At 32.5% G+C, this 14,438-nt stretch overlaps 1 protein-coding gene across 1 annotated transcript; it reads right to left on the reverse strand.

The window, feature by feature from the left end:
* Positions 1-1,348: 1,348 nt before the first annotated feature.
* LOC136235068 (uncharacterized) lies at positions 1,349-13,308 on the reverse strand. Its single transcript, XM_066024586.1, has 10 exons — positions 12,812-13,308; positions 12,151-12,236; positions 4,109-4,287; positions 3,915-4,022; positions 3,721-3,816; positions 3,447-3,551; positions 3,106-3,344; positions 2,739-2,891; positions 2,351-2,645; positions 1,349-1,511 (listed from the first exon to the last, which is right to left on the reverse strand). Exons 3-8 carry the CDS (start codon positions 4,131-4,133, stop codon positions 2,739-2,741), a joined length of 726 nt encoding a protein of 241 aa, XP_065880658.1. The 5' UTR covers positions 4,134-4,287; positions 12,151-12,236; positions 12,812-13,308; the 3' UTR covers positions 1,349-1,511; positions 2,351-2,645.
* Between the last annotated feature and the right edge of the window lie 1,130 nt (positions 13,309-14,438).

The following is a 14,438-nucleotide window of genomic DNA, read 5'->3' on the forward strand; positions in this document are numbered from 1 at the left end:
AAAGTATAATTGCATCATTGTAGATTTTAAGGGTAAATTTGCTCCTGACCGTAAAGGTTAGGTGTATTTTTTGCACCTTATCCTATTTATAAATAACTCCAGCTTGATTACAATTTTAGTAAATAGGAATTTAGGCTCGAACCGAGTTCAACTTTTAGTTCGAGCTTGTGTATTTTCTGAGAATCCGAATATGAGCATGTCAAAGTTGAACAGCTTGTGTTCAGTTCGATAAAACCTCGACTACTTATCCACAACTCAACTATCGTCCCCTCTCTGTCCATGCCACCAAAATCAACTTAATTCAACTTCAAACAGTATATTAAAACCCATAGATGAGACTTATAAATCAATTAATGAAATGGGGAAGGCTAAAGCCTCCAATTTTCAGCTAATGATTAGCGATATTCAGCCTTGACAGGTGAAGCTACTTATTATATTTCACTACTTGTACAAACAGCTTGCTTTTCAAAGCAGACAATGGATGGTAAGTTGAAGACTAATATTAGAGGACAGCAATGGTTTTTCCTTGTTCAACAATTATGCCACTCTTCATGGTGACAAGTAAAGATAATTACTGGAACGGGGTTAATCATCGGATAGTTATGGATAATATATAGAAAGTATATAATCAGTAAATTTGGAAGCATACATATATGTACTTATACTGTGGTCTATAATGCCAGGAAACTGAAATTCGTTTTTGTAAGCTTACACTTGCAAATCAAGAAATAGCCGTATAATTTACACTACACAATTTCAATAGCTCGGCTGATCTCCATTTTAGCTCAGGATTACACCCACTTTTTTTTTGTATTGTAAGCAGTAGCTTTGCTGCCAAGCCAGCTTCCTTAGCAAACACAACACATTCTTATTCCCACAATATCGATATGCAACCACTAAACAACTTTCTGATACTTTCATCAATCCAATATGCAATTTATTAAATTCAAAATCTAAAACCTTATGTAAATTGAAATCAAAACATTTAAAAATCCATCCTAAACCAAAAACATCATCCCTATCAATGTTGAAAAGTAATAAACTAGTGATATTAATCAATAAAGCAAGCAAGTTCAAAATTAATGAATCCATCAATTGATAACCTTCACAAGTCCATTTGCATCTCTTCCTCCTACAAAATTGTAAGAACAAAAACACCCAATTAACAATATGGTTTATTATATAGTTCAAAAGCAATATTGTGTTTTAATTAAGTATACTTACCAAAGTATTTTGTGTACTCCTTGAACTGTTTTCTTTTAACATTACTTTCATCCTTCTGCAATACGATTCAAAAACCAGATGTCTCTCCAGCTGTTGTTCTTCTTGCGTCTTTCTATGTCCTTCTTGTGCCTTTAATTCAGCTGTCAGTCTTGCAACCTCATTTTTAAGCGCATTAACTTCATCACTTTTACCATTAGACATCATTCCTCTAGTACTTGCTTTATATCCCAATCCCTTACCACGAACATATCCCGATCTAACTCCAAATACCTGCTGTAGCACATGATCTGGTGTGGGAATAGACTCATTATCATTTATTGGTTGATCCTCAACCCTTTTCATATCTTCATGCATTACGTAAAATAAGTGAAATTTAATAAACCGAGTATAAAGATATGAAAAAACTTAGTCATAAAAAGAGTACCTAAAAGAAGCCCAAACATATATAATGTTATAGACCAATCAATCACCAATTGTCTCATAACTCAATCATAAACATTAGATCATATATAATAGAGATTTCACTTGAAATTAGATTCAGGGATAAGGTACCAAAATAGGCCTATGGTTTTTGGAGAAGCATCAATTTAGGCTCCATGTACAAAATAGTACTAATTTAGGGCTTGATAACAGAACGAGACACGTTATTGATATTACACATATAAATTTTCCCAAAAATCATAGGCTTATTTTAGTACCTTGTCCCTTAGATTTAAGAAAATAAATTTCAGCATTATGTAAAGTTCACAACCTGCACATTCCATATAAACTAGTACATTAGTTCTCCAGTATGCTTTAGATGCAGAGTTCTACATTAGACTTTGGTTTCTCTGATACTAAAACAATAATTACCTAAACCATAATGGTAATTATAATGGTTAGGATACTCATGCTTAAGACATTGATAAATGACCAAGTAACAAGATTATATTCTGAATCTAAAAATGTCATAAGAACATTTCAGGCATGCCAACCAAGTACAAGAAAAGCAACCAGTTTTGATGATTATATTTGTAAATCAGAATTGCAACATCAATAAAAACACATAAAATAAGCTTATGAAACAAAGGTTAATCTAGTTTGACAAGTATACTAATGTAATTGCTTAAAAAGTTCTATCACTTACATAAATCCTTCTTGATTCTGAATCACGGAATGTATTTTGTCCTTGGTCATCTATAATTCCATGAGTGGCCTTCCACACATCAGAAGCCTTTGGCAATTCGCCTAATTCCTCATCCATCTTCAACATTAATAGTATAATCATCTTAAAAGGAACTAGCCAAAACTTTTAAAAATAATTGATAAGAGTTGCCCTATATATTTACCATTTTATACTCTAGTTGTGCAAAAGGGGTTGGACCAGTTGAAGAAACTACTATTTGAGAAGCACGATTAGTTGAATTAATATAACTCCGTTCCTACAAGTAATGTGTAAGAAAACATTGATTTAAACTGAAAATAATACATACTAACCATCACATAATAAATGAAACAAAACATTAGATATTTACCTAAAAATCTTTGCTTCCAAAAACTTTAAGCATGTCTTTCCAAGCATCTGTAGATAGTTCTTTAGGAACATGTTTCAAACGTTCATCATCATTAGTATACTTGCGATATTGGCTATGTAATTTATGTTTCCATCTGCGATATGCTGTCTTCATCTGAAAGAAACAAAAGTACTCAAACTTAGCCCTTTTCATTTCTGGCCTGTCGTGCTCGACCTTTCCTAACTCTTCACGCTTCTTCCACTTTTCAGGGCTATCAGTACTAACATCAAAATAGTCGTGTACAATATGTAATTTCATGAAATATTTAATAAAATTTAACAATTATACACAATTTTTTAAAATTGGTCGTACATAAAATGATATTTACCTGAACCATAGCCCATAAACGGGACCTGTGCTTCTTTTCAATTTCATCCCAAGGCTCAGTTGGAGGTCCATAGATTCTTGCGCAGTATCCTAACCATGATGATAATTTATTAGAGTGTTTCCCAATTGGTCTAACATATCTGCCGGGTGGAATGAAAACAACTAATTTGTTTTTCCTTCCATTGGTAAGTTTGTCGAGATCCATTCCTTTGTATGGTCCCCTACCACCAACTGATCTCCCTAAAAATAAGTAACAACAGTACTTAATTAAAAAAAAGAATGAAGATATTCTAATTTTTCGTATGAAGCGCTAAAAAATGTTAAATTAAAAATGAAACAAACCTCGAAAAGTTTCAGAATTTTTAGGGCTTATCTCTGTGTTTGATGGACAAGGATAGTTGGATTCATAATTATCAATGGGATTATCAGATTGTGGATTGTCAGAACCTTGCAAGTGACGAGCACCCATCTCGGTAACCAGTTCATTATAGCATTGTTATTTAAATTATGCCTCTTTTTGTCTAATATTATGTAACAAACAAAGAGTTATTATACATTCTTAAAAACATTTATAAAGAAACTCAATAAATGAAAATTATAATAACCGCAACTATACCGAGAGTAGATCGACGTAGCGAAGAATGCACGCCTTCATCATCAATAGTAGCACGTGTATGAGGACTAGCCGATGTAATTCTTTTATTTCTTAAATCTTAATTGATAAAATAAAATAATTATTAGATATCATAAATAGTTTATTCATATTAAATACAAGCATAGAAAATAAATCAAAACTTGAATATAATGTACCGTTTATTGGCGCAATAGATGATGGTGTCTGTGCAGCTGCATTTCTAGTTTCATTAATGTTAGCAGCACCATGTACCTGCTTTCCTCTTAAAATTTGTCTCCATCCCTCTGTGAAACAAAATTTAACATATATAATATCATACACCATTATAGGAAAATAAAAGTTAAATGATTAAAAAATGTTATCTTTTTACCTTGATTTGCATCTAAAGTAGGCATTTCTTGACTTAGTGACGGGGAAATTGTATCTTCATCGGAATAATCATTTAAGGTAGGTGGGTGAAGTTTAAGTATCGGGTGTAATCTCCTCTCGTACTTCTTGCCTTTTTTACACTCTTCATACTCTTAACAATTCAATTAACCTTTTTACAACCTGGTACAAATAATTTCTTAGTCCAAAAACCATTCACATAAAATACAAGCTTCATAATCAAATTCTTTCATGTATTAAACCAAACATCTAAAAACACATAAACTCATAGTTTTGGCTGCCCCCTATCAAAATTCAAAGTAGATTTCATCTATAATTATCGAATCAATTATCAAATGTGCTATTCCGATTCTCAGAATGCTAAAAATCGAGCAAGATAACCACCAGCTACTACAACATCATGTGTCAAGTAGAAAAATTAAGATTGCAAGTGATAAGTAGAAATCATTTTCCAACTTCATACATCCATCTTCACAATTGCATCTCAAATAAAACAGTAGTTTCCAAGATGTTCAGAGTTTCTCTTTTTTCACATATTACATAATGGAACATTTTTTCATTCGTCATTCAAAATACAAGGATTATCTAAAAGCTGGTCTATTGGTAATCATCTCCATATCACTAATTATCAGTTGTCTTTGATGGTCCCCTTTATGTTGTACGGGCAAGCAAGAAACAAGAAACGAAGCAAGAATGACACAAGAAATGAAAGAGAATAACGAAATAGGGGAAAAGATAGTGCAGGAGAAGTGATTGGCAAACATGAAAATAGCAATTCTAAACAAGTCAAAATAATTTAGAAGGCAAACAAATTTATTATTATGCTTGGTAAGAAATTGTTATAGAAAGTTATAGAAGTTGACTTGTGAGTTGTAAATCGTAGAAGTTGACTAGCAAATCATAAACTCAATCCACAATTCAATTTGGTTCCATTTTCAATACTATAATGGGCTCATGCTAGCCTGGTTGCATAAAAAGCTCTCAACAACCACTACAAGAAAATTGATTTTTGGCAACAAGAGAAAAACGCGTTGCTATAAATGAACTTTAGCAACGAAAACCTTTATGTCGTTGCCAATGCTTGTTGCCATTAATTTCAGATAAGTCTCCTTCAAAAAATTCGAGGTATGGGGTTTGTGAAAAATAAGTAGCAACTTTGGCAACAATAATTTCGTTGCTATAAATTAAAGAATTTATAGTAACGACAAAATGTTGTTGCTGTATATGTCAAAACTTAAAGCAATGACATAGTGTTGTTGCTGAAAATGAAAGAATTTACAACAACGAGTATATATATTGTTGCTGTAAGTAAATGCATTTACAACAACGACTATATATTGTTACTGTAAATGAATACATTTACAGCAACAACAAAGTGTTTTACAGCAACAACAAAGTGTTGTTGCGTAAAACTGAAATATTTTGGCTATAAAAGAGGTCGTTGCGAAAGAAAATTATTAAGCTGATTAAAAGTAAGTACATTAATTATTTAAATTATATTTTATATTTCAATTAATATTTGATTTTTAATATTAATAATTAGTAGACTAATCATAAAATTAAAATAGATTTATATATATTAAGCCTATAAATAATTAAATTATTACACTAACATTCATTTAATTATTTATTATGAATAATATAAATATAAAAAAAATTTTATTTTTCATGCAAATTAAATTGAGTATTTAAACTATATTTTCTATTTTTTTATATATTTTAATAAATATTAAAAAATATTTCTTATTTTATTATTAATATATTTTTTAATATATTTAAAAAACATTTAATAACAGTTGTTGTTGCAAAAACAATGAGTGTGTAACAGTATAAAATATAAGTTCTAAAACCTAATGTTTTTTTTCATTGTTTGCGCGGCCCCTCTCTTCATCTTCTCTAAAGGAAACCTTTCTCTTCTTCAACCACCCCATTTCTCAAAATGGCAGCCTTCAATGGCCACACTCTGCTTATCTCTACACCTCCAATGGTCAATTCGTTTCCGTCCTTGATGCCCACATAAATTAATTTCGTGAAGAAATTTCAGCAGAAGATCTCATTGTTTCGGAGGGCGAAGCTAGGGATTGATTTATCTGCTATAAGGACAGCGATATTAGCGGATCTGGAGGATTAGGATATAAATGTAAATGGGGAGTTTAATAGGGTTAAGAGAAAGAGAAAGCTTGTTAAGTTTAGCCAATTTTGGGAAGAGCGGAAATAGGACTTTAATGAGGAGGCTAAGGGAGTTGGAGAAGAGAAGTGAACCAGTCAAGATTAACAAGTTTGTGGAGAAGTTTAAATCAAGCTTGGTATGTATATTTTGCTATATTTTGCGGAAGTTGTTTGAATTTTAATTAAATGAATTGTCAAATGAATAATGATGAAACCCTTGTGATGGTTTGTATAGATTTCAATGTTCCGATGCACTTTCTCCCCATAAGCGACCTGAAATGTAAGTACGTAGTTCTTTTTTTTGTGTGTTGAAACAACACATTTTATTTGAATAATAAATGTTGAATGCCCCATGTTCTTTCTAATCCTATAATTGTTGGCATATTTTTTAAGGCAGTCTGTGATCCAATTAGGATTAGATTTATCCTCCATCACGTGTCTTGTGAGAAAAATGAGGCATGGAGTATGTTCATTGTGCTGAGAAAGGTGAATGTCTAGGAGACAGCAAATTTGGTTGTTTATAAAATTTGGTTTAATTTTAAAGATGAATGAGATGTTGATATTTTCTTTTTTTGAGATAGGGGTTTGCTGTTATTGATTAATTTAACCCTTCCACTAATTCTAATTTTTCATTTTATGTTCTAAGTATTTAGAAGCCATTTATGGTAGCTGAACAATCAGGAAAACCAATAAAATTGATTTTTCTATTCGTTTGCTTTTCAATTATTGATGCTTTTTGTCTTTCAACTATATTAGTTTGTGGAAATCATACTCTTCAGGTCTTTTATCTTTCTTTTGGCATAATACAAACTATTGGTTTTCTTGCAGGTACAGGAGCATAATCATCATCATATACTTCTGCTGCAAATAGGGAATGCGTTTTTAAATTGCCTATTGGACTACTAAAGCCAATATAGAATGGTACAAGTTTTAGTTTATTCATTGTTATGATTATAAGCTCTTTTATTAGGATTGCAGAGGATTAATTGTCTTTTACATTGTTTTTTGGTATATTTTTATGTTTCTGAGGATGTTCATGCACATGATAGAAAGAGAGTGTTTAAAGAGAAATCTTACAAGCAAAACTTGGTCCTAATTCACCTGCTTTGGTGTCAGAATAGCATGTATCATTTCCACTTTTATCTTATTTTGGGTGTAGGATATAACCTGGGATATTATAAAGTGTAAACTGATGATTTTGGGTATATAACATCTGAAAATATCTACTAAAATCTATGAACTCGTAGAGATGAAAAATTGTAGATTTACATGTTGTTATTACCAGCAGTTTTTTGTTGCTGCATTAGTTACCTGTCTAAACTGCAAAATGAGTTGTGTGAAAAATCAACTTGTGCAGTTCTAATATATTTATTATTGGCGGTTATGAATTGTAGTTGATTAAATTAGTCTTGTTTTGGTATTGAACTTCTCAATTAGGAGAAAAATGTATTGCAGATACTTATTTTTCCCAAGAGAAACAATGCAGACCACTTGATGTTGTAGATGGACGGAATAGATATGCACAATCCATTTTGGATGTGGTTAATGAAGCCCATAATAAGTACTCAATTAGATATGCACATATGTATATAACGTGTTTATGTTATCATTTATATGGGAAGAAATAGTTAAAAATAGGGATAAGGTACCAAAATAGGTCTATGGTTTTTAAGGAAGTATCAATTTAGGCTCTACGTACAAAATAACACTAATATAGGCTTAACGTTTAAAAAATTATATCAATTTAGGCCTCAATAACGGATTGGATACGTCATTCTTATTAATTTGTAAAGTTCCGATTTCTCCCTTCACGTACAAAATAGCACCAATATACGTATCCAATCCGTTATCGAGGCCTATATTGGTACCCTTTTTTAAATGTTAAGCCTATATTGTTGCTATTTTGTACGTTGAACCTAAATTGATACTTCCCCAAAAACCATAGGCTTATTTTGGTACCTTATCCCCTAAAAACACTAAGGTTTTTTTGACATTGAAATTAAAATTAGTTTTAGCATAGCATGTGATCATGAAAGGATTAGGAGAAACATAATTGAATAGTATATATTGTTCCATCATTGTAATTGATTTTTGATTTTTAGTATAACTTATTCCATCCTTGCAAAGCATATTTATTCTAGTTTCGTCTTTCCTAGATCATTTCTTTTGATTATTGTTCCATCGTTGTAATTGATTTTTGATTATGGTACAATAATTTTTTAAATAATTGGTACCTAAAGACTATTTTTTTAATTGTTGATATATATATATAGAGTTCCCTTCAATCCAAATAAATTAATAAAAAATTCACAGTTTTGATATTTTTTGGAAAATAAATTTAAAATCGAAACTTTATGGCTGGAAAATTACTTTGGCAACATAACAGTTGTTACCATTAATATAATATTAGCAACGACAGTAGTTGTAGCAAATCGTCAAAATTAATAGCAACGACGTGTTGTTGCAGTACTTCAAAATGTATAACAACGTCAAATGTTGTTGAGAAAACTAATATATATAGCAACGTCAGAACTTGTTGTGAAATGTTACAATAAATAGCAACAACATGTTGTTGCAAAAGAAACCTTTCATTCTCTCACATATGCTCAAGATTTGGCAACAATAAACTTTTTGCAACAAGAGTGTTGTTGCCAAATATATATTTTTGGCAACAACAGTAAGTCGTTGCAGTTACCTTTAGCAACAGAACTTCTCATAACGTCCAGAAGTTGTTGCAAAAGAGGAGATGTCGTTGCGAAAAATATTTTTAGCAACGACTTCATCTGTTGCCAAAAATCAATTTTCTTGTAGTGAATAAGAATATTCAGGAAATCAAGATTTTATCCCACTTTCATTCTACTTTGAAACTAAAAAACTCTACCACAAAACTAATAGAATACATTATATACCTAGACATATAGTCGAAGCATTAATTCAATATTGAAGAATAACCAATGTAGAAACAAAGACATGGATTATTGCACCCTTCATCCTTACCCATCATTTAGACATTCAGTCCAGGTCAGGTACTTCTCATGAACCTAATTTTACTCGTTAAAAGAATGATAAGGAAAATGAAGATTTTCAGTTTCTTAAGGGATAAAGTTAATCAGATACTGTTTGATGTAATATTAATGGAACAATATACGGCCATACAGGAAAAAAAAATAGGAATCAGTCAATCCTGCAACTGACTTTAAATTGATCAACTCACTTGGCATCATCAGAAAAGGAGGAACACAATTCCCTTTGTCTTGTAGTAATAGACTACATTGAATGTGTGCCCACCATAGGTAAAAGCTAACATTTAGAGTACATGGTATAATGTTTCAAGAGACATTAGCTTCGTTAGAACAGTTACCAAGTTCAGTGAAGCCAGGTTCAATTTTTACCTGCGCTAACAATGTTTCCACAACTTCTCTCTGGTTCATGTACAAACTGAAGACACTGTTCTATCAAATTTTGCACATGGATCCAGAGACCAAACCAAAAAATAATATTAAAAAGTCAATAACCCAGGTTATAATGGGAGGAAAAGAATGCATAGCAGAAACTTTCTTTCTACATGGCATCATGACTAAGGCCTAAATCACAACGTCATAACACAACTAAACCTCAGACTTTTTTCGCCCAATCCTTTTCACCTATTGATTGGCATATTTTGCTGGGAAATAAATGTCAACGACTAGCCAATATAAAAAATTCCCTCTTTCTATCAAACCTTTTCTCTCGTTTCCGGTAGTAATATTTTGTTTTTCACTTTTAGGTAACTAAAGAAGATCAGAAACAAAACATTTCCTTTTTTCTTCTTTTTTTTCCTTTGCACATCTACATTAACCATCTGATAAGAAGCCAAGAGGGGCATCCCATTAAATAATAAATACTAAGTAAAAGGATTTTGGCTTAATGTATATTTAAACCTTTAAAGTTGGCACGTTTTACCTATTGGCACCCTGAACTTCTAAAATAATCTATCACACACTCATAGTTGGCTTTAAAAACATATCACACACCTATAGTTGGTGTGTGATAGGTTTTTAAAGCCAAATATAGGTGTGTGATAGATTATTTTAAAAGTTCAGAGTGCCAATAAACAAGACTTGCCAAGTTTAAGGGTGTAAATATGCATTACACCAAATATCTTCTATTCATATATTCCTCCAATATACATGACAAACAATTTTTGGTACTGTGTTCATTTGCTTTCTTAAATAGCTGCATCTAATGTTGACAAGTGGAGTGCATCATAACTTGGAAAGAGAAAATCATAATTGCATACAGATTTTAACCAATTAGAACAACAATATTTTTGTTACAAAAACAATATTTCACTCAACCATATTAGCCATTTGATATGATATGTGCCAAGTCCAATCAATATTAGAGTGAAAAAGATTTTTCATGTTTACAGAGACAAATTTACTGAAAAGCTGAAGAAAGTTCCTAGAAACTAAATTTTATTCTGGAGAAGTTATCCTTAGGAATTATAGGCTTACTACCAAAATAGTACCCCAACAAAATCCATTAACTATCAATTTTGGCCTGCCCCTTAACCTTTGCAGATTTGAGGCTCAGCCTTCCACATCAGCTATGAAGTTTACAATTAGCCCAATTGCAAGCCAGAAACATGAACTTTTATTGGCTCAAAGCACTATTGGGCCCCTGGTCTATAAATATTGTTGTTTGTCTGACCTATTATTTGGTAACATTTATTCCATGACCTATCAACATAGTTGTGACCCAAACTCGATGACCAGGGAAGGGAATAGAGAAGGAGAAAGAGAAAGAGAAAGAGGGGAAGGTACAAGCGTTAGAGAGTAAGAAGAGGCTTTTATTGTTTTGATCGAGCACCATAGTCGCGAAGTTGAACACCTCAAGAAACGTATCTCCTATTAACCACAGGGGAATGAAAAGAAAGCTTGGCAATGCTTTTATTTAAAAATCATTAGTTTTTATCTATGAAGCACGGACTCTTCCCCGGGGTCGCCGTGGCCGAGTCGGACTCACCGGACTCGGGGACTCGGCGGGACACGGCCGGACACAGCGAGGACACGGCCGGAAAATGGGACACGGATGGGGACATGGCGGGACACGGATGGGGACACGGCCGGACACGGGGGGACACGGCTGGGGTAAAAAAAGGTTAAAAATTAGGGTTTTTTTAAATTTTTTTATAAAATTTAAGGATCAATTATGCAATTTATCAAAAATCCTAAATTATAATCTCATTTGTGATTTATCATGTTTTTTATATATTTTTATATCTAATATATATATAATTAATTATATAAAATTTTCCGTGTCCCCGCCGCACCCGTGTCTCATATTTTCTAAAAATGTCGTTTGCCGTGTCCGCACCCGCGTCCGCACCCGTGTCCGTGCTTCATAGGTTTTTATCACATGGCTTTTGTGCCTATGGATGGGAGTATATGTTCTTTTTTAATTGTTTTGGACAGCACTTGATACTGTCTTTTAAATTAGTCAGCAGTCATAATAATTTCTCTATATTTTCAGAACAGAAGAAACAAAAAGAGTTGATACAATTGATACGCAATAGCTCTTCTCCATGCACTATCAACTGTTATGCTAGCAATTCCATCTCTAATCAGCACAAGAGAAGTTGAAAGTTGAGAAGTCACGTTGTAGGAATTAAAACAGTAGATGAAAGGTGGACTTAAATCCCATGGCCACATAGGAATTGAGTCCAAAATCCCATCCCCAATTAAGGTAATATACTACATACCAATTCTAGAATAAAATTATAATATCCATGTTTTCCTCTCAATTTTCAAATACAATCTAACTTACGTATCAAGGGAGTTTTCAAAATAAAAGTACCAAAATAAAGATATGTACCTTTTACTTCTCACCACAATAACTAGCCTGGTTAATTGATGCTAAGCCAACGTTTTGCTACCTCCGCCAACAATTGGTGCATAGTCCTGAATGGAACAAAAATATCGTATGTTAATCCCAAAACACAGTGTACATATCAGAATAGTCTAACTATGTTCCAAAAACAACTCCTCTAAAATAGATGGTATTCATATGATAAGAAATTGATAACTAGGTCTGATTAGCAAATTTAGAACCAAACGTGTTTACATACAGTAATGGTGTAGAAGGAATTGGCATATGGATCTTAGAAAACTTTGGGCATTATAAACCTATTCTAGATTAAATAAAGAAAGCGTGGTTATAAAAGACTTAAGGTTTTGGCGCCACCCTCCAAAAGTTTAGTGCGCGCTCCAAAATTTTAATCGCAAAAGCCACAGTATATCAGATTAAATAGAATTAGAAACAAAAAAATTACAATTTATTTAGATGGCTAATTAGAAGAGGGAAACCTAAAAAGGACATTTTCCACTCAAGTTTGTTTTTATACAATGAAGAAAATTGGGTTTTTAATTTACCATTTTTTAGGTTTTTAATCTTTAATTTTATGCTGAGAAAACAATTGAAAGAAATTAAAAAGATCCCCAAATTTCCCAAACACAAATGGAAAAGCTTCGCTTACTTGCTTGAAGGGCCTCTAAGGTCAGAAGAGTAGAGAGAGATGTCATCCATAACGAATCAAGGAGCCATCGATTCCATTCCTATTTCAGCATAAAGGATTCTTTCATCGATTTCCATTCTTGTTTCATTTTGTACCCTCCATCCCAAATCTCTAGGAACAGAGCTAACAACAACACCACGAATCAAACGAATTGGGATGAGAATCAAACGAGTCAGGATGAGAATCCAACAAGTCAGAAGGAAATTTTTGCAGATTTTTTTGTATCCGTGATAATCTTTAACTGTTGGATCCAGATCTGCTTCTGTTTCTGTTTTTCTTCCATTTCCAGCTTGCCAAGCAACTTGGTTTTCCACCATGTGGTTTTCGATTCAAAGGAGAAACTAAGTTGGATATGAAATTTCACTAATTTCATGTTGCTGTAGAAAGAAAACTGAAAAGAAAGTGAAGAAAGAAGAAGAAAGACCAGCAAAGAAAGTTCACATTGAAAAATAAATGAGAAACTCAGTCGGTTGTTTTGTGCCTTTTGATAAAAAACAATTAAATATATCCAATTTATATTTTTAATTAATTAAAGTTGTCCTCTTTTCTGACTTATAAAACAAACGGATACAAAATGTAAAATAGTCCCCTATATTAATTTAAAATGTATAATTAAGTACAAGAGCTGTAATTTGTCGCTAGCAATTTGTACTTGAAACTCCTTTTTTTTTTGTAGTGTTTGTAAGGTCCCATGACATATAAATATCATTCAAACCTATGAAACACCGACTCGGATGCGGATACGGATACAGACACGGATGCGGATACAGAAAACGACATTTTTAGAAAATATGACATGGGTGCGGCCAGACACGGTAAATTTTATATAATTAATTATATATATATTAGGTATAAAATATAAAATATATAAAAAACTTGCTAAATCACAAATAAGTCATTATCTAATAGCAAGGATGAAATCGCAAGGATTTTGGTGCGGATGAAATCAGACAAGACAACGACAAGAAAGAAGAGGAAGAAAGGAAATGAAATCGCAGGAGAATCGCTAAGAATAGTAAATCGCAAAAAAAATCGAAGAAGGAAGAGAAAGAAACCCTGAGCGTTTATAATCGCGATACAGAAGTGAGAATTAGATGTAGTTTAGGTTTTTTTTTTTTGTCAAATTTTGTAATTGAACCATAGGTTTTAAAAGATTTAAAAAAAACCTAAACTTTTACATATTTTCACCATTAGCCGAGTCTCCACCGTGTCCCGCGGAGTCCCTACCGTGTCACTGTCAAGTCCCATCCGTGTCATCGTCGAGTCCTCGAGTCCGGCGAGTCCGACACGGCCACGGCGCCCCCGGGGAAGAGTCCGTGTTTAATGGATTCAAACGAGTTTTTTAAAATTTTCTGTAAAGTTAGGGTTAAATTAATCTTGTTTGAAAAAATTAAGGTTGATTTTTCACAACTTAATATATTAGGATTAAATACGCACTCCACCGAAAATGTTAGAGTCAAATTCGATTCTTATCCCATTTAGTAAGTGGATTACTATTCTTAGCCATAATTTCCCACACTTAACCTCAGAAAAAGACTAGAATACCCTTTCATCAAATTTTCAAATTCTCAAATACTCTCAAAAAACC

This window comes from Euphorbia lathyris, chromosome 7 (genome assembly GCF_963576675.1).
Source record: "Euphorbia lathyris chromosome 7, ddEupLath1.1, whole genome shotgun sequence".
NCBI classification, from domain to species: domain Eukaryota; kingdom Viridiplantae; phylum Streptophyta; class Magnoliopsida; order Malpighiales; family Euphorbiaceae; genus Euphorbia; species Euphorbia lathyris.